General features: G+C 43.1%; 1 protein-coding gene across 1 annotated transcript in view; it reads right to left on the bottom strand.

The window, feature by feature from the left end:
- NDRG1 (N-myc downstream regulated 1) overlaps positions 1-19,368 on the bottom strand; it is a 56,946-nt gene that overhangs the window by 31,544 nt on the left and 6,034 nt on the right. The window contains exons 2-3 of the mRNA XM_018563077.1: positions 8,753-8,815; positions 4,124-4,159 (exon numbers count right to left, since the gene is read on the bottom strand). Coding sequence (XP_018418579.1) covers positions 4,124-4,159; positions 8,753-8,806 — 90 coding nt within the window. The 5' untranslated portion in view covers positions 8,807-8,815. The remainder of the gene's footprint in view (positions 1-4,123; positions 4,160-8,752; positions 8,816-19,368) is intronic.

Raw genomic sequence — 19,368 nt, 5'->3', positions numbered from 1 at the left:
ATTTCAGATCTGAATCCCGAAATAACAAAATATCCGAACCAAATTTTTTCGCAGCTTACATGTCTACAGAGGACTAGGGATGACATTCAGGTTCAGGTGGGACATGGATGAACCCCACCTGTTCACTGAGGCATCAGTGTTTCGCCTGACCGCTTTCCCGACTGCAGTAATGTAGACACCGAGCACCACATTTGGTCAATGACATCACCCGGGATCCCCGATGGTGTTTTTCCATTACAACAGCAGCAGAAATCTGGCTTGGCAGGTTAACACTGGCGGCCATAGGGATGCCGTGATGGAAGAGGATTACATCGCTGGATGCCGTGATTGACATGGACTATGTCACTGGACATCGTTATTGATGCTCGGTTACATTGGGGATATTTTTTGTTGTTGTGGTATTTTTCTTACACTATAATTAAATAACTTATCCACATTTTTTTTTTACATTTAACTCTTTCTGGGAATGGGTAAGGGGTACTAATGTATCTGGGGGGGGGGCTCCTTATTTTTAAAAACTTGAATAAAGATGTCACCAGCACACAAGTTTCCATATCAGTGCAAATCCATTTTATTGATAGATTTTACTCAAATGACAAGCGCTTTCGGGGCCACGCAGGGTCCCCTTCATCAGGCACAGAGATGACAATGTCTTTGTCTTGACTTCCGTGCTAGTGGGCTGGTGACATCTTTATTCAAGTTCTGCTGTGAGCAGCGCCATCCACGGTCATTTCAAGCACCTGTAATTCTTTTGGGATATCCGGTAAGGAGTGCTGCAAGATACTGTATATGGACACCGTCCTTATTTGTCAAGTCCCCCACAAATTACCCCCACCTCTTTTTTCTGCATTGGTACATGTTCCCAATGGCAGCGCCCAGTTCTCTATGACCTTTTTTCAATAATTGTCTGTATATTAGCCTTGAAAATGGACAACAAAGGCTCATGGACATGGGGCCTGGGGCCATACAACATAAAATGAAAGGCATACAGTATTTCATCTGCCCGGGTGCAAAAGAAGCTATATACAGCTGCCTACAGAAATCAATGGTTGTATGTGGCTGTTTGCATGTATACACTAGTGTAAACATATATGTGCACAGCCCTGAATGCATACTGTCAGTGTTTAGGGTTGTACGTCCATGTACATGCAGGTGTTTACATGAGTACTGGCATATACTTATCCATAGCCACATACAGCCATTGATTTTTATTGGCAGCTGTACACAGGATCTGTGGCTCCTGAATGGGAAAGATGGCTGAATTTTACGTTGTACAGCCCTAGGCGGCCATGTGCACTAGCCCCAGGATTTGCTTTATATGGACTTCAATGGGGTTAAGAGGCTGTGAACTTCACACTGGGTTCACCAAACCTCCTATGAACTGAACCTGGGAAGATTTACCCTAACAAGGGACAAAACATCAACCCAGTTGCTGAGATGATGGCTGAAAGCTAACGTATAAATAAGAGAGTTAATATGAAATCCAGAATTTCAAGGCCTAATTGGTGTCCATTGGCCACTAGAGAGCTCCATCTGTAGAGTTTGGCTCTTGTCGTCCACTTGCCGGGCGCGCTCCTCTCTACATCTGGCCAGTTGTTGGGAAAATCCCAATAGGCTTCTATGCAGTCCTAGCCAAGTGCAGAGGAAGCACTGAAGAGTGCTGACTCCTCAACTTCACACTAGAAGGTCTCTAGATTGCTGGCACAGAGATACATAGAATACCCATCCACATCCTTCCTATATTCCCCTCCATTATGCCCATCCAGGAATATGTTCATTTTGGAGTGCTCTTTAAGTTATGAAGTTGGCATATCCCAAATAAAAGATTAGCTTCAGAGTCCCTCTTCAGTGGCCTTTGTCTATATTTGTTTCATCGGCAGACTAAGCAGATCTGGAAGTATAGAAGATTTGGGGCTTGCGGGATGTTACGGTGGATAAATGGATTAGCCTCTGTTCACTCAGTGACACACTTATAGACAGCCCGACTTATTCATCACCAGGAAGAGGAGGATGCAGATACAACAGAGCCAGAAGATGTGCTACTGTGATCTGAGGAAGGCCTGCAGATCAGGTATGGGATTTTCTATATGGTGTGCTTGTGCCCTTATGTAGTCTATACATACTATACTAGAGACACATCCCAGAATTTACCAGAATTTTCCCAACACTTAAAGGGTAAGTCCACCTAAATGTGAATATATTTATAATGTTCATTGGATGCTAGGAGGTTAAACCACCTGGCGGCGTCTTATAATTTAATTAGTGGGATCTCGGCTTTTGATTTGTTGGGTAGGGAAGAGTTGAGTTAATTTTGCCCCCAAATAATCAATTTTGCCTTTGATTTTACCATATCTATACCATAGTTATTTTAGATAAAATTTGCTAGAAAAAGAATCCTGCGCATATATGTAGCAGCACGGAGATGGGCCTTATTCCATGTTGACAGATGTGTGATGAGCTTCCAGTCATGTCATCACTATGATAGCCAATCAGAGTGATCACATTATCAGGAAGCCCATTAGATGCCTTCAGCCTGCGTTTGATGGGTTCTTGAAGAGTGTGAAAGGGTCCTATGCAAATTCCTGTTATTCTTATTTTTTTTGAGTATATTATTGTTGTTTGATTTTTTTTAAAAAGAAACATGGAAACACCTAAAAATAAATGGCAACACTCAGCACCCCGAGGTAGCAAAAAAATAAATAAATGCCGGTGTTCTATCGAAAGCTCCGACCCATCGAGTTCTAAGCCTGGAGAAAGGCACGCAGGCGCAGTGTGGGGATATAAGGCTTGAGACTGGCAGCACACGCACGGTAGCTCCTTCTGTCTAGCTCTCCAACTGGCAATCACCAGATGTGACATCACCAGGCGGAGAACTCTATGGGTCGGAGCTTTCGATAGAACACCGGGAACTATGTCAGGGAGATCTGACCACCAGTGTCTGGAAATAATTCACTCCAGAATGTCCAGCTTATAACTGAAATATCACTAATGGGAGGGCTGGCCCTTTATTGTGGTCATTAATGACTTTGTGCCTGGTACACAATGCTGGCAAAGTGTTTGAATTGTTTCAGAATGTTTTCAATTGCCTAATATACCAGATTATCCTAGTCTAAGGTTAGCATTCGCCCCATTTGCTGGGGACAGTCCGAGTTTCGAAGGATCTAGCCCCGACAAAAGAGCGTCTCCGTAAATGTCCCCGGATGCCTGGTGCACTGCAAAGACATCCAGGGTCCCTGGCGTCATGACCGCTCCTTTTTTCTTTTTGCGGCGCTGCAGTGCCATTCGCACTAGGACTAAGTCAAATATGTAAACGTGTGTTTAAACCCCAATGATCAACTTCTCTAATTTGTTCCCTCTTGGTCTGTTAAATAAACCATTGAAAGCGTTTTATTAAATCTGTTCAATAAATGCAAATAAATAAACTACTAATCCTGCCAAAAATGATAACTTCCTGTGCTGTGCTCTTATCAGTTCCATACTTCCCAGCTATCTCTGCAGACTACAAATCCCCTCCCCCCCCCTATGTTATAGAGAAGAGGGGGAGGTGTTCTGCATATATACAGTCAGCATTGCTACCTTTATTCTCACCTGGTGAACCTGCCGGTAACCTACTTCCTGTCCTAGGGTGACAACGTTCACTCAGTGCATTGTAGCTATGGAGAAGCAGTGTTATCCCCATAGGACATGAAGTGTAACACTGCTACAAAACACCCCCCACCTCTTTTCTATAACAGAGAGAGCTGGGAACAGTGATACTCATAAGAGAGCGGCACAGCAAAAGAGCATGAAAACGTATCAGTTCTCTGGATTTCTGTCAGCATCTACAAGTATTGTTTTGAATCTATCAAACGGATAACAAACCATTTTCAATGTTGTATTTAACAGACCAAAAGGGAGCAAATAAGAGAAGTTCACTGTTGAGGGTTTATATACACTTTCCTGTATGCAGGACAGAGGGACTATCTCTCTAAAATAAGGTCAACCGGTATCTAGGATAATGAATTATTTTATCGTTTACATTATCTATTAGAACTGTAATCATCAAACAGAGCAGATGTAGTAAATGTAAAATGATCACATAAACACAGAATTTTATAGGTAGCCAAAAAATTTGATCTCTTACCTTAATCTCATAATCTTGCAACAGTACAGTTATTCCCTGAAAAAAACAAAAAAACTTATGAGGATTGATCATTTGGTGGCATATACATATATACATATTTTCATTTCTGTATACAGAATTTTAGAAGGAGAGGTCAGCAGTGGCAAGTCTCGTTCATGGTGGCAGATTTGCTTTAATGGCTTTGTTCATCTTTCCAAACATGTTTCATGATACAATATTCCTTGCACTGATTGTGTTGTAGATCCCCATAGACATCTACTGTATGCACCACTTTTCCAGTGTCTTGGGTATCAGTAGACGCCCCCTATGGAAGTCTATGAGGATTATTTGTGCAGGTTCAGCCAGCTCAGAAAAGGTAAGACTTTCCATTATGGATGTAAGCATTGCGAAATGCCATGGCTGGGGTACGTATACATCTGTGGAGGGTGCGGTACTTGTGGTCAGGGGGGGAAGAATGGCCAAAGCCCAATATCACTATGATGTTCATGTATGAAAGTTCCGCTTGGGCAGATGCTGTTTGCATGGTGCTAGCACCCCTAAATGGCGCTGATGAGTAGAGGAAATTCCTATCTTGGGGCATTGTTTGTTCACACCTAGGCGTATTGCATATGCGCGTCTGTCGCGCATTTTTTTACCGCGACAAACGCGCGTTTCCGAAGGCTACTTGGCTGTATCCCAATGGAAACGCGCAACAAAACGGCCCAAAGTAGTACATGTACCTTTTCAGGCGTGGGCCGTTAGGGACGGGCGGAAATACGCCAAGGTGGGAACTAGACCATTAAATACAATGGGATTTATATTTTTTAGCGTTTTGTAGAGCGTTCGTCAAGCGTAGAACGCGCTACAAAACGTTCAGGTGTGAACGAGGGCTTAGTGCCATGCAAACAGCACCCATCTGGATATTTGCCAAGTGGAACTTTTATAAATGCACCCCATAGCCATAGTGGCAGTTGAAAAAGTGGTCTATTAGGTCTGTCCCACTTTTTTTTTTAAAGCATGTTGTTATTATTATGATGATTATTATTAATATTGTTGTTATTATTGTTATCATTATTATTTTTTCTTTGAAAAGGCACAATTTCCGGGGACAAGGTTCCTAAACGTGGCCTGCCCGGGCAAGTCAGAGAGAGCTATGCGATCTATCCATTGCTCATTGTCTGATCTCATGTTTTCCTGCGCTCATATTTCATGTTTATTTTATCACTGTTTCCCTTGAACGATGATGCGAATGAAGCCAGGCTGTAGGAGGCCACGAGGCTGAAGGAAATTCCTGAAAAATTGCTCACATCCAAACCGTTTGGCAAACACACCCAGAGAATGGAGGGTCAGTGTCAGCTTTTTAATTCTGATACTGATTTTCTAAAGTGGACCTGTCCGTAGTTAGCCCATTGGGGCTCAGCTACACAGGCCATTTTAATTCCTTGCATCTGAAAGGTTTAACCATTTGCTGGCTGCCACCTTACCAGGCTAGAGGTACACAGGAGATTTCTATCAACATATAGAATAAAGCTGACCTCCAAACAAACAGCTAAATAGAAAGATAAAAAAAGATATAGCAGAGCAGAGCCAGGCAGATAATACTAATTTCTTCACGATGGCTGCAGACTGTAGATATCTGCTGATTGGACAGTAAAAGAGCAGCAGCAGACTGATAAAGTAATCACTCTGACTCATTGAATCTCTGCAATCATGCACATTTTGCCATGTTTGTTTTCTTTAAAAAGGCTGCAAGTGCAGAAAATTATCTGTTGGTCTGTCAGAAATCCAGTGAGCTCCCCTAACTATTTGGGCTGACAGCACAATGCTTCTGCTGCAATGAAATCCCAAACAATGTTGTTAGCCCTCCCTGCTGGACTGCAGAACTCTGCCTGTACCCGTCCCTTTCTGTCCTTCTCCATATTCACACACACACACATATATTTCTTCCCCAGCAAAACATTGCTACTGACTTGATTCCCAAAAGCCAGCCCACACACTGTGTGTGTCTCGGTAGATGTAGCTCTGGGGGTGTGCATGCATCAGAAAGGACTAGCGTCCCAGCAGATGCCCCTGCAAGGATTTTATAAGCCTGGGGACGATGTCATAAAGTCATAGATGATGTCATAGAGTGTGATAAAAGCTGTGTCTTACTAAGAGAACACGTTAAAAGACACACACATATATATATATTACACACTGGAACATGATCTAGAGGGGAGGTAGGTGAGTACATTTCCATAATTCCTGGATACACACATTGGGGGTAATTTATAAAAGTTGGCATGGCACTAGTGCCCCTAGATGGCAATTACGAGTGTGGGAAATTACTTCTAGGGGGCGCTAGTGCGGTTCAAATGGCATCTGTCCAGTATATAGCCCGGCGTATGTCCAACTGTCATAAATTAAGCTCTTTAAGTGTAGCAAGAAGTACTATTTCTAGTCAATCTTTTTCCTCAAAAAGACTAATCATTTACCTCCTAGGGACTGTTTTATAAATAGGAATTCCTACGTTCCTCAGCTCAATGTAGTGGTGATGCCATGCGAACAGCATTGATAAAGACTGTAAGTGCTTGGGCAAAAATGTAAAAAAATACTTTGCTCCGCAGTCAGGGGCAGATTTACTCTCTCTGCTGCCCCAAGGCCAGGTGCCTCAATGCCCCCCCCTTCACATCAAATGCCCCCCCCCCCATGGATAATGGCAACCAGATGGCGGGGGCAGCAGGGTCAGTTATAATTTTTCTTTATTTTTTCTTTATTTTTAAAACTTTTTAATCACCTTTTTATTTTTTTTTATTTTAACTATTATTTCCTATTATTTTTTTACTTATTTGTTTCATTTGTATTTATTTAATAATTTTTTTATTGATTTTTTTTTCACTCAACTTTACTGCTATCACACTGAAGCTTAAAATGACGGTATTTGCTTAAGAAAACTGTATAGAGTGAGCCATGGTACCAAACATGACAAATTGATTTCGGGTTTACACTTACATTTCGCCTTGCCTAAAAACTCCGATGTATTTCACCAAAATGGCAAAATATGGCCGAAATCTCCCAACTTTTATTGTAATTTCAGGGAAATAAAATCCCTAATTAGAACCAAGGAGCTCAACTTGAAATTTTGATAGGCACATAAATGCCTATTTAAACCAAATGTATACATTACAGGTGAGGTCCTTGGTCTTAGTTTCTGCTACTTGTATACAGAGGGGGTTGTTCCATCCATTTTGGGATCAGTTGCTATCAACCACTATTCCTATCCAAGTGATTCTTCATATACAACAATGGTTGATGTATTAAAGGCTCATTCACATGGACTGTAAGGTCCATATACCGTGAAAAACATCTGGATCCCAGAGCTCAGTGGCCAAAGGTGTTGGGTGATTCGGACATTTTATGCAATACACCGACCTCTGTGCAAGAGTGAATTAGCCCTAAAAGAGTAGAGGGTGATCACTTTGCCTAGTGAATTTTCATTTAGCTTAGTGAATGAGGTAAAGCCAAGCGGAAATTCACTTTTCCTTGAACATGACGGAATTCTTTGCAAAGTGAAAATTCACATGACAAAGTCAACATGCTCTACACCAGGGGTGGGCAAACTCCAGTCCTCCAGTGGCGTCACTAGGGGGGTGTTGAAAAGCCGGGCACTTGGTCATGGACCGAAAGGCTGACAGTTGCTCAAGAGAGGAGGGGACCCGGCGGGATAAGGTATGCCCCTCCTCTCTCTGCCGGCATCCATCACCAAGGTAACAGCATGATGATGTCACGTGCAATGGCGTCACGGCAGGGTGTCACCCGGTACCAGCTCCGGGTGACACCCTTATAATTATCTATCATTATTATTATTATTATTATTATCATACAGGCTTTCTATAGTGCCAACAGTTTGTGCAGTGCTCTACAATATAAAGGGAGACTGTACAGTTACTATATATTTCAAGGCTAGGAGCGAGTTTACTATCTATCTATCTATCTATCTATCTATCTATCTATCTATCTATCTATCTATCTATCTTGCAGAACCGGGTTCATTCTTTTTAATTAAGATAATATAGCAGCTGAAACAAAAAATCTATTTTGATGCAAACTTGCTCCTAATATTCCACTTACAAACAATCCAAGGAGTATGTAGTTTAGTGGCACTTTGCGACGGGCTTTGTCACAGCAGGCGAAGACTATGACCAGGATAAGGGTGGAGGGTCTGCAATATAATAGAGAATGGATTGATCATCAGCACTATCATATTTAGGATACAGGTTCTATTTGGTTTGAACGACACTTGATAAACAATCTCAGCTTTGCACAATGGCGTCACTGAGGGTTGTCACCCGGTACCAGCTCCGGGTGACACCCTGCCTTGGGACGCCCCTGCCTCGGGACGCCCCTGCCTCCAGCTGTGGTGCAACTATAAATCCCATGAGGCATTACAAGGCTCTGACAGCCACAGACAGGACTCCCAGAGACAGATGCATTATGGGATTTGTAGTTAAGGCACAGCTGGAAGGCCGGAGTTTGCCCACCCCTCCTCTAATCCTTTAGCCAATCAGCTCCAAAGAGTACTTATCAAGAAACACCAATACTCAGCTGTTTAAAGAGATCGTATCTCCAGCTCTAACAGGTTCTCTTAAAAGAAAAATTAAAATGAAATACCTCTTCTGTCAAGAGCGGCTTCCCCTCGACCAGGTTGAACTCTTGTCCGGACATTTTATTAACCTGCATTAAAAAAAAAAGTAAATATAAGATAAAAGGGTATCTAAGGTCAAAAGATAAATAAAAAATAGATTTCTATCCCTCTCTTAATAACCAGATCCATCTAGAAGGTTGTAAACTTACTTATTGAAGATGCTCATAGGATGGACTTGCTCAATGCACTGACACAATATCGCTGTGAAAGACAGTCTCCTTCTGAACTACAACTCAACGTCTAAACAATGTAACATTATCATTGCTATGTAGTCTCCAGAAATGGAGATTGCGTCACATGCAAGCAGCAGGGAAAGAGACGCAAAGCACACAGGGAATCCAGGAAGTCGTTGGAAGTGATGGGAAGACGGAAGGCAACACTCACTACATAAAAGGGATTTTTTAAAGTAAGCTTTGATTGTATTATCAGAAACAACTCTCCTATGTATTCCTATTACAATGCCGATGTTATAACAGTAGAGGATGTGCTGGGACTTTACAACTTCATTAAAGGAGAACTATGAGGTGACTGCTTTTCACTCACCTCATAGTTCTAGCCGACCTGTGACAATTAAACTGTCACAGGTCGGCTCAGTAGATCGGGAAGTAAGCGAACACATACCGGCGTTCGCTCACTTCTCGATCCTGTCACTGCTCTCTGCCGTGACAGGGGAGTGGCTGGATTCCCCCCTCGCCGCTCCAATCCTCCAGCGCTGACTGGCGGAACGGATGGGGGAGGGGGCGGGTACAGCTGGCTCTTCCTTTAGATAGGCAGAGCCAGCTGTCACTCACGCAGCTGGGCGGATCCAGACATAATTGTCGGGATCCGCTTCAGCTGCGGCGTCTCAGTATACGGCGAGCTGTAGCTTGCCGTATACTGAGCTTAGGGTGACGGGAGGATGCTAGTTTGTGTCTCTCTCGTTACCCTAAGGAGAACTATGGGGGAAAAGCCCTAACCCCATAGTTATCCTTTAAAGTAAAACACATGGAGCATGAATACCTATAGACAGGACATTAATGAAGACTCACAATTTAAAATGTATTGTAATCTAATTCAATACAAATACAACACAAGGACAAAGAAACAGAAACACATATGAAAGAGTAGGTTATTTAAAAGCAACTGAATCCCTATTCAAAATACTACATGACTAAGGTAGGTAGCATAGATGTCCCCATTCTTTCCCCATTCATTCCCCTAATACAATCCACCAAGACCATCCACCATCCGTCCCTGTAAGGAGAAAACAGACCAGACTCCAAAATGGCATAAAATGGCCTTAGCAGCCTTTTATTAAATAATTTGATATAAAATATAACTATATATAAACAATTTCAACATCCATCAGAATTACATAAACAAAATTGCAGGTCTTTGAAGGCCACACCTTTTCTTGATCCGTTCCCTGCGGCAATACTACCAAATGTTAGGCCCCCAGCCGCAACACACTGCCTCTGGGACAACCACCAACTGACCACATACACTCAAAATATCCAATAGTGTTCACCATCTTACACCATGAATAGAGGACCCATACCAAGACAGGTCCCCAAACCTTAACCACCAGCACCTTTTATTTGATGGCCTCCAATGACCCCAACCGCATAACTACCCAGAGCCTAACCACAAAAATGGGTGGGGGGGAGGGAAGTTCACTCCTCGTCAGACAATCTCCAACTGCTGAAGAGAGGACCCTCCTACCACAGCTCCACCTAACCTTTTGACCTGTCTAATCAGGTAAGTGACCTTGTTCAAAGACCGAACCCTCGTTAACCCCTTTGTAGCTCGTCTCCCCTATACACCCAGTCATGTATGCCCTCCGCTTATTTTATTTTTTTCCGCTTCGAGCCTTCCTAACATGGGTGATCCAAGTTTGATTGATTGGCGAGTAGGAACATGTCCTCTGTAGATGTGTCAATTCACGCAACAATAACGTGGGGCAACTAACAGAGTTCTGAAAAGGTCTCGTGGCCAGTCAAATTGTTATTTGGTTGTGCAAAAGAAATTCGGACGGTACACCCAACGCCGGTAGAGGGAGTGAGCTAAAGTAAAGTCCTCTAGGGTGTTTATTTACTGTCCAGCAAGTTGGTAGGACATTTTGGTATTCTAAGATTTTCTGCTTGCAACGAATCACTTCCTTCCCTGTGGTCTCAGGTCGCCTTTTCTAGAAGCTACTGAAATCCGCCATTCAGTCTAAGTGTTTTATCTGACATTGTAAATCTCCCGCTGGATCATTACCAAGAGTTTGTTATTCATCAATCTCGTTTTTAGTCCAGATCTTAATCATGAACGTGACATTTATAGAAAGTTCAGCCAACCCGAAAGGACATCTGATTAATCCCAATGCACAAAATGGATTGATCAGGTCATTTGCTTGTAATAGGTTTTTGGAGAAATGTATCCAATCGCTAATTTGTCTTTATAACGGATTGGAGTTTGGATACAGCAAAGTAAAAAATCTTGCATTTAAGATGTGCCAGCTGTTTCCAAATCTCAGGCCGGTTCCCATGGTGTCACAAGGGTTACCGCTGGCAATACAGGAGGTTTAACCCGAATCATGCTAAAGGGAATTTTGGAATTAAAATAGTATAAAGGGCAAGGTAATATTATTTAATGGTCTGCACTGGGTCTGCCATGGGATTCATATTTCTGTCCCACAATGCAGAATGTTACATAGTTACATAGTTACATAGTATTTGAGGTTGAATAAAGACACATGTCCATCAAGTCCAACCTATTGTGTGTGTGTGTGTGTGTGTGTGTGTATATAGGTCCCTAAGATGTTACACCTCTTTTGAAGCTTCTGCAGCACTGGTGCATTTGTTTATAACACACACAGATTTGTTACCAATAAACTGAACATGAATATGTCTTCACTTCTAATTGGTCCTTGGCATTGATATACACTGAGTGGCCAGATTATTATGACCACCTGACGTTTGTAGGCTAATTAGCTATAATTTGGCGCTGAAGTTGCTAGAGGGCCAGACCATTATAAATAGGGAAGCAGGTTGTTTACCACGACAGTAGACGTGATTGGTTTCTGAAGATACGGGTAAACAACACGATTTAACAGCCTTTGAACGTGGGATGATTGTTGGCGCTCGGAGTCATGGAGCGAGTATCAGCAAAACAGCAGAATTTGTTAAATGTTCAAGAGCAGCTGTTGTTAAAGTGTTTAAAGACTGGACTGTCAGCCGAAAATCTGGGTATGAACGTGCGAATTGTGGCCGTCAGCGACTAGTCAATGTTACTGCAGAATGGAGAGTTACAAGACAACAGAAGGGCAACAGTGCAGTGTCAGATTCCTCGCATCACCTTTCAACATCTCGTGGAGTCACGAGGCGGCCCAACGAAGTACTGATGGGGTGGTCATAATAATCTGGCCACTCAGTGTAGAAATGAAGGTGCTTTGATGCATCAATACTCCTATTTAAAAGGTGAAAATTAAAAGTATTTTCCTTAACTCTTGATGCATGCTAAGTACAGTTGTTTACTCCAACATGACCGACCCCTGGACATGATCATAATACAATTCTATTACACTCTATACATAGAACACTACAACCTCCAACATGGCCGACCTACAGACATGATCATAATACTATTCTATTACACTCTATACATAGAACACTACAACCCCCAACATGACCCACCACTGGAAATGATCCCGATACTACTCTATTACACTCTTTGTATAGAACAAACACTACACCCCCAACGTTACCAACCACTGGACATTATCATAACACAATCCAATTACATTCTCGACATAGAACACTACACCCCCAACATGACCAAACACAGGACATGATCATAATACAATTCTATTACACTCTACACATAGAACACTACACCCCCAACGTGAGCGAATATTGGACTATTGGGGCGCATTGAGGAACCTGGCCTTGGGGCAGCAGAGATTTAATCCGGCCCTGTATATAATGCCCACCATGTGTCACTGAATGCACATCCTGCTCTGATCGATGTCTGTACAAATGTAAAAATCCAAAAACCACCAACAAATGCAAATGTTGCTTTCATAGCAGCAAGGCGACTGTGTACAGAGTGCCCCCACAAATGTCTTACGCGTGCATTTGGCTCACTGCTCTTGCCATAAGTGTGCACAGTGCTTGCAGTCAAATTATAAGCATCCCCTGTAATAGGAGTTTAGTCTGGTGAGATGCATTCTTGGACTCTGGGTGGAATGAATAGATATAGAGGCTCCTGCTTTTCTTAATACAGCACTGAAATGAACAAGTGACAATAAAAGTGCTGGTAATGTCTGCAGCCATATCTTGAGAACAGAAGCAGATAAGAATCAGCAATAAACAATGACAAAATCCTTGAAAACTTTATAGTCCAGCGGCAGAGAATTGCGTTTATTCTCAACAAAACTCCACTTTACTTTATTTATTGGTGCTTTACCCTCATTACAAAGGTACTGACAGTTTCATTTCAGGCAATTCTGCAACTTTAACAAACACTGAATCCTTATAAACCATTTTACTCAAGATGACACACCTTCAAGATGTTTAACTGCGCCATCAGTGAATTCCTAACCTTCGACCTGTAATAAGTAACCAATCATGTGACCAAACTAGTAAAAGTAGAAGGTAAGGAGAGTTGAAGCAAGTGGAAGAAAACAGATTTCTGTTAATAATTACATTCCTATTTAGGTAAACACACACACACACACACACACACACACACACACTACAGTACAGATTGTTTTTAAAAATAGATACAAAAAGTCCACAATGTAACTAACTGCAAACTGAATTACTGCTGTGCTTTTTTATTTGGCAACCCCACGTATGTTTTTTATTTTTAAAATTGATTATTAAAGTGACATTAAAGGATCATTTTTTTTCCCTCCCCCAATGTTAATGTCAGCACTTACCTTAAATGATGTCTCTTAATCCGATCTTCTTCTTTCCTGATGTTTTCATCTGTCCCCCCAGCGGTGCGGCGGCTCTCCGATCCAGCGCTGGCTCCTCTCTGCTTGCAGGCACTTCCGATCCCGCGGTGTCTGCATGCGGGTGCACGCGTCCACAGACTTACCTTGCGTCTCTGCTTGTCTCCCGGCCGAGAATCTGAACTGCGCATGCGCCCGCCCCAAGATGCTTTGCGGCCGCCCGAGCAGTTTCGGATTCTCGGGCGGGAGCGCGCAGCGAAAACAAGTTAAGTTTAAACCGCTTTTGAAGCGTTTTTTTTTTTACTTTTTGCCTATATCTACTGTTTGCTAGCAGTAGATTTAGGAAAAAAAATGGAGGGTTTAGAACCCCTTTAAGAAGTACAAGCTTTACTCACCTAAAGCAGGGGTAGGCAAACTCATCACTCAAGCTGTGGTGAAAGCACACATTCCACCATGCATCTGCCCCTGCTTCTGTCAGTTACTTGCAATGCCTCATGAGACCTGAACTTCCCACAGCAGCTGGCGTGCTGATATTGCCTACCCGAGGTATAGCCAGTTGATTAGGCATTTGCCAATATTACAATAAATAAAACAAGGGATAAAAGTACTCACAAACAAACGTTGTCATCAGGCTTTAACAACAAACGAGAGGCCACACTGTCTGTTAACCCAACATTGTATTACCTGACTATGTAACACGGTAGCCTCCGGTCACATCACCGTCCACCGACCGCAGTCAGCCAAGATTGACGCGTTTCAGGGGCAAGCCCCCTTCATCAGAATCATGCCATAGTCGGGGGGATACCATGTTGGGTTAACACACAGTGTGGCCTTTCGTTTGTTGTTAAAGCCTGATGAAAACGTTTGTTTGTGAGTACTTTTATCCCTTGTTTCATTTATTGTAATAAACTATTTTATACACGGAGGTGGCGCTCTGTTCCCTTTTGTTTTCTATGTTCGGTGTGGAAGCCCCAGAGCCTTGGATGAGCAGCCCCTCAAGTCTGTGTAAAAAACTGTGATAAACTGTTGAAAACTTTGAGTGTGCAACAGCAAGTTAATTATTCAGCTGGCAGCCATTAGCGCCAAGAGCTAAAGAAAACTTTTATCTCCCAATATGTAGCCCAGCAGGAGGCAATCTCAGCACTCCAGATGTGATAACACTACAAATCCCCTAATGCCTTTGCCTCTAGGGAGTCATTTGTCTCTCAGAGTCTTGTAATGGCTCATGGGAATGGTAATTCCATAACAGGTGGAGTTCAGAGGTTGCCTTCCCTGACCTAAAGGTTAAATTGTGTGGGCACAATTCTTACACATAAACCAAACCAATGTCATAGTCATATATGATGTCTAGGTAATAACAGTTTAAATAAACCTTAAATGGTTTTGTATTGATCTGGGTAGAACTTCAGGAAACCATGAGGACAATGTGGACTTAATTAAAGCCCATCTTCGGCCATACAAATAAGTACCCTTGCAGTGGGTTAAGCGCTCGTCTTTGTCTAGGGGCTGGAGTAAAGTAGATTTGCTTACCTGATCCCTACCCCGACCCCAGCAGTTAGCGCTCACCTTATCTTCCTCTGCTCAGGGTGGTGGAATGTCCCTCAGATCCTTATGTCAGATCTTCAGAACCTGCATTAGGTATGATAGCATGGAGCTCTTTGTTCCTCCGGAGCCCAGGGGAGAAGAGGCTGTGGGGACCAGTCTAGCAGCCCTGTTGTAGCCAGCAGGGGTGGGGATCAGGTAAGTAAATCTGCTTTACTCCAGCCCCTAGACAATCATGGCCGCTTAACCTTTGTAGTTCAGGGGTAGAGACGGACTTTAACTAAAGTCAGGAAAAAAGGAAAAACTGTTAAAGACCCTTCCTGAATGTATCCAAAACTAAAAAATAAATGAAATGGCCAACAGTATATGGATACCCTTGCAAATGTCTGAGCTCGGGGTGTTTCCTGTAAAAAGCACTGCTAATGCCACAGCTTAAGAAGACATTTTAGACAAACGTGTGCTTCCAACATTTCTGCAACAGTTAGGTGAAGGTCCTTTTCTGCTCCAGATGCTCTTTTCTGCTCCAGCATGACTGTGGCCCTGTGCACAAAGCCAGCTCCATAAAAATATGGTTTCACTAGTATGGTGTTGAGGAACTCAAGCGGCCTGCACAAAGCCCTGACCTCAACACCGGTTTTGGCATTAAATGGAATGCCAGTTGTTAACCAGATCTTCTCGTCCCACATCAGTACCTGACTTCACAAATGCCGAACCAGCACAAATTCCCTCACACACAGTCCAAACTCTTGTGAAAAGCCTTCCCAGAAGAGAAGAGTGGAGGCTGTTCTAGCTGCAAAGTAAGGCACCTCTGTGCTATTGTTTGTGGTTTTTGAATCAAATGTCCAACAAGCTCATATGGGTGTGAAGGAAAAATGTTCACCAACGTCTGGCCATAGTGGTGTAGGTATCCCAACCATATACGAGTAGCTGGCTCGAGTTCAGCTTTCCAATTACTCATGTATGAGGCAAACATTATCGGCTGCATTGGAAATGTTAACATGATCCTTTATTGTTCTCATTGTCCAGGCACTAAAAAGTGTTTGTGTCACAGTTGGTGAACAGCCATGCTGATACAGGAAGACGTCAGAGGAAACAGAAGCAAATTGTTGACATCTGACAACTTTCCAAGGCCTACAGGTTCCGTTATGCTCCATTCAGTTGTGTCACTTTTCCACAATTGTTTCCACATTTATAAAAGTGTGTGCTGGTAGTGTTCTTTAGAAAAAAAAATGAGGTGCACCAGGCGCTTGATAGATTCTCCAACCATAAAAATTGCCTCCACATATAAGTTATAATGGTACAGTCCAACCATGAACTGGCTCACCATTGATAGTAGAATGGTAAAGCCCCATCTTAAAACCATCTCCTCTTTTATAACACAATACTACACTGCCAACTGAATCATAAACATAGGACAGTCCACTAACAGGACTTACAGTATCTTCTTACCATGGTCCATTTATAAAGCTTGTCTCCTCATCTATGGCATTGTGGCACAGCCCAATGTCAAAAATGGTCTGTTCCTTCTCATTTATGACAACATAGTGTAATCCTACCCAACATTGCAAGATGGTACAGTCCATTAACAGGACTTATCTCCTTATCAAAGTCCATTTATAAGGCTTGTCTCCTTATCTATGGCTTCTTGGTACAGCCCAATGTCAAAATTGGTCTTCTACTTTCCTTCTCACTTATGACAACATGGTGCAATCCTACCCAACATTGCAAGTTGGTACAGTCCATTGACAGGACTTGTCTCCTTATCAAAGTTCATTTATAAGGCTTGTCTCCTTATCTATGGCTTCTTGGTACAGTCCAAAAAAACACATCGTCATCAAATGCAGCATAGTAGGTTTCAAATATGAAGAACGGATTTTTGGGTGATTAAGTCCCATCAGAAAAATTGCCTCCCATTTACAACAACATAGAACAATCCCTGGCAGCGTAATAGAGTCCAGACACTTCCTGTTATGGGGTGACAACTATCTCCCAATTGCCCTCCAGTGTTGTCACCGTGTCACATAAATCCCTGGTAGAGACTACGAGTGGCCGTACCAACACACATTGTTCAGGTATGTTCCGCAGTTCTCACCATCAAGAAGCCGGTCCAGAGCAAAAGATGTGCAGCTGATGCCGATTGGGGCAGTAGCCCCTATCTTAATTTTGGTTGCCCCTGTCTGCCTGACATCTTGTGTCTGGGTTTCTGCTGCCATGAAACCCAGACACAGCATTCAAAACCCGGACTGTCCGGGTGAATCCTGGACAGATGTCAACCCTAATCATGCATCTGTCTCTGGGAGTCATGCCTGTGGCTGTCAGTATTGCAATGCCTCATGGGACTTGTAGTTCCACAACAGCTGGAGTGCCAATATTTCATGTACTAGCAGCTCTACAGTGGCTGCAATCTGCAAAGCCTCTGCTGTACAGTTTATTTGGATTAATGATTATTTCGGCTCGGCTTTCACCTTGCCGCAGAGCAGCCGGCCTCCTCTAGATGGAGCCAGAAGGCTGACGGTTCATAGAGGGCACAAGTAGTAAACAAGTCAATGGAATGAGGTCAGATGTAACCACATGCCAGCAGAGTATAAGTGAATTAATGGGCAGCCAGCCGTCATCCCGCATTCGCAGCGAGACGCCAATCACATTACCGGAAATCATATTAGTAATGTGCAGCTGCCATTAAAAACAATATTACCAAATACAAATTATAAAATGTATCATTTTTTTTATTAGAGGTGAGCAGCTAGTTACTAATGCCTTCAGGGGTAGGCAACCTGGGCACTCCAAATGTTGTGGAACTACATGTCCCATGATGCATTGTAAGGCACTGACAGCCACAGGCAGGACTCCCAGAGAAAGAGGCCGGGCCGAGGAAGATTCTAACTTTTCCTAGGGCTTTGTAGTTCTAACACAGATGGAGTGTCAAGGTTGCCTACCCATGCCTTAGTTCATGGGTAAATTCAATGTTGACATCATTGCCACTGGTGGCACCCTATAGGATCTACTTATAAAGCAGCAAGCATTCTCTGGTGGAGAATCAGTCACTGGCATTTAAAACACCTGGAAGATTCTCCTTGAGAGAATATTTGCTGAATGTCAGATTCACGGTTTTCCCCTGTGCTTCATAAACACCCCATTAAACTTTCAGTGGATTTGAGTTGCAACAAAAAAAAAAATGCAAAGTCCTTTTTTTTTTTTCCTTAGAAAGAAGCTGCAGCCTGAGCAGAAAAGCCTGTCCCCTGTCAGCATGCTGCAGAGAAGGACCCTTTATCTTTGTGTGGAAGCAGTGGTCTCTCTGCAGAGGTCCAATATGCTCCCTGCTAAATCAGAGCTACAGATCTGTAACCAGCAAAGCTTAAGCTCCCTGCTGATTGGGCAGCTCTAGTTCGGGGTGCAATCCTGGCCCCCTAAGTGTGTGCCTTTCCTGTAGTGCGCTCTTGGATCCCTAGCATTAGCCTGAAGCTGCCCTGTTCTCTGGCCTTCTGTTTAAAGCGTTCATTACTGAAGAGGAATCACAACTACAAGGATGCAGAGGTTGCAACATTTATTGCAACATCATTTAGCCTTCTCCAACTGCCCAGCTTAGCAGACTTGTATACAGGGCTGTCCCTACCTTATTCACTGCCTGAGGCGCCCAGATGAAGGGGATAATGGCTGCCAGCTGAGCTGTTAGCCAAGTGGGAAGCTGGGGGAGATTTAGAGGTGCTGTTAGTCGGCCGTGCTGCCACTTCCCCCAGTGAGATGCCGCCTGAAGCTACTGCATCAGGCTGCCTCATTATGGGGCCCCCCATTCTTGTATGACCCAGACACCATACTTAGATCAAAGGAAATATGTATGTAGATAATATGTGAATTGCCATTACTGACTTGCATCTCAAAATGTTAGTTGCCTGGCCATCTCTTGTTTTAATACTTGGTGACCAGGAACAAGCATGGAGCAAATTTGGCCAGATTCAGGCCAGAACTCACTTAATATACTCAAAACCATTAAAGTGAAAGTCCAGGTTTCTTAAATCCTCCTATCTTCAAGGAAACAAAAAGCCTTCCCTTGCACTGGAGCTACCTGCACACTTCAAGGGGTCTCTCTCCCTCTCTCTCTCCCTCTCTCTCTCCCTCTCTCTC

This window comes from Nanorana parkeri, unplaced genomic scaffold (assembly GCF_000935625.1).
Source record: "Nanorana parkeri isolate BGI_ZX_2015 unplaced genomic scaffold, ASM93562v1 scaffold629, whole genome shotgun sequence".
Classification (NCBI taxonomy): domain Eukaryota; kingdom Metazoa; phylum Chordata; class Amphibia; order Anura; family Dicroglossidae; genus Nanorana; species Nanorana parkeri.
This window is presented reverse-complemented; position numbering and strand designations above follow the sequence as displayed.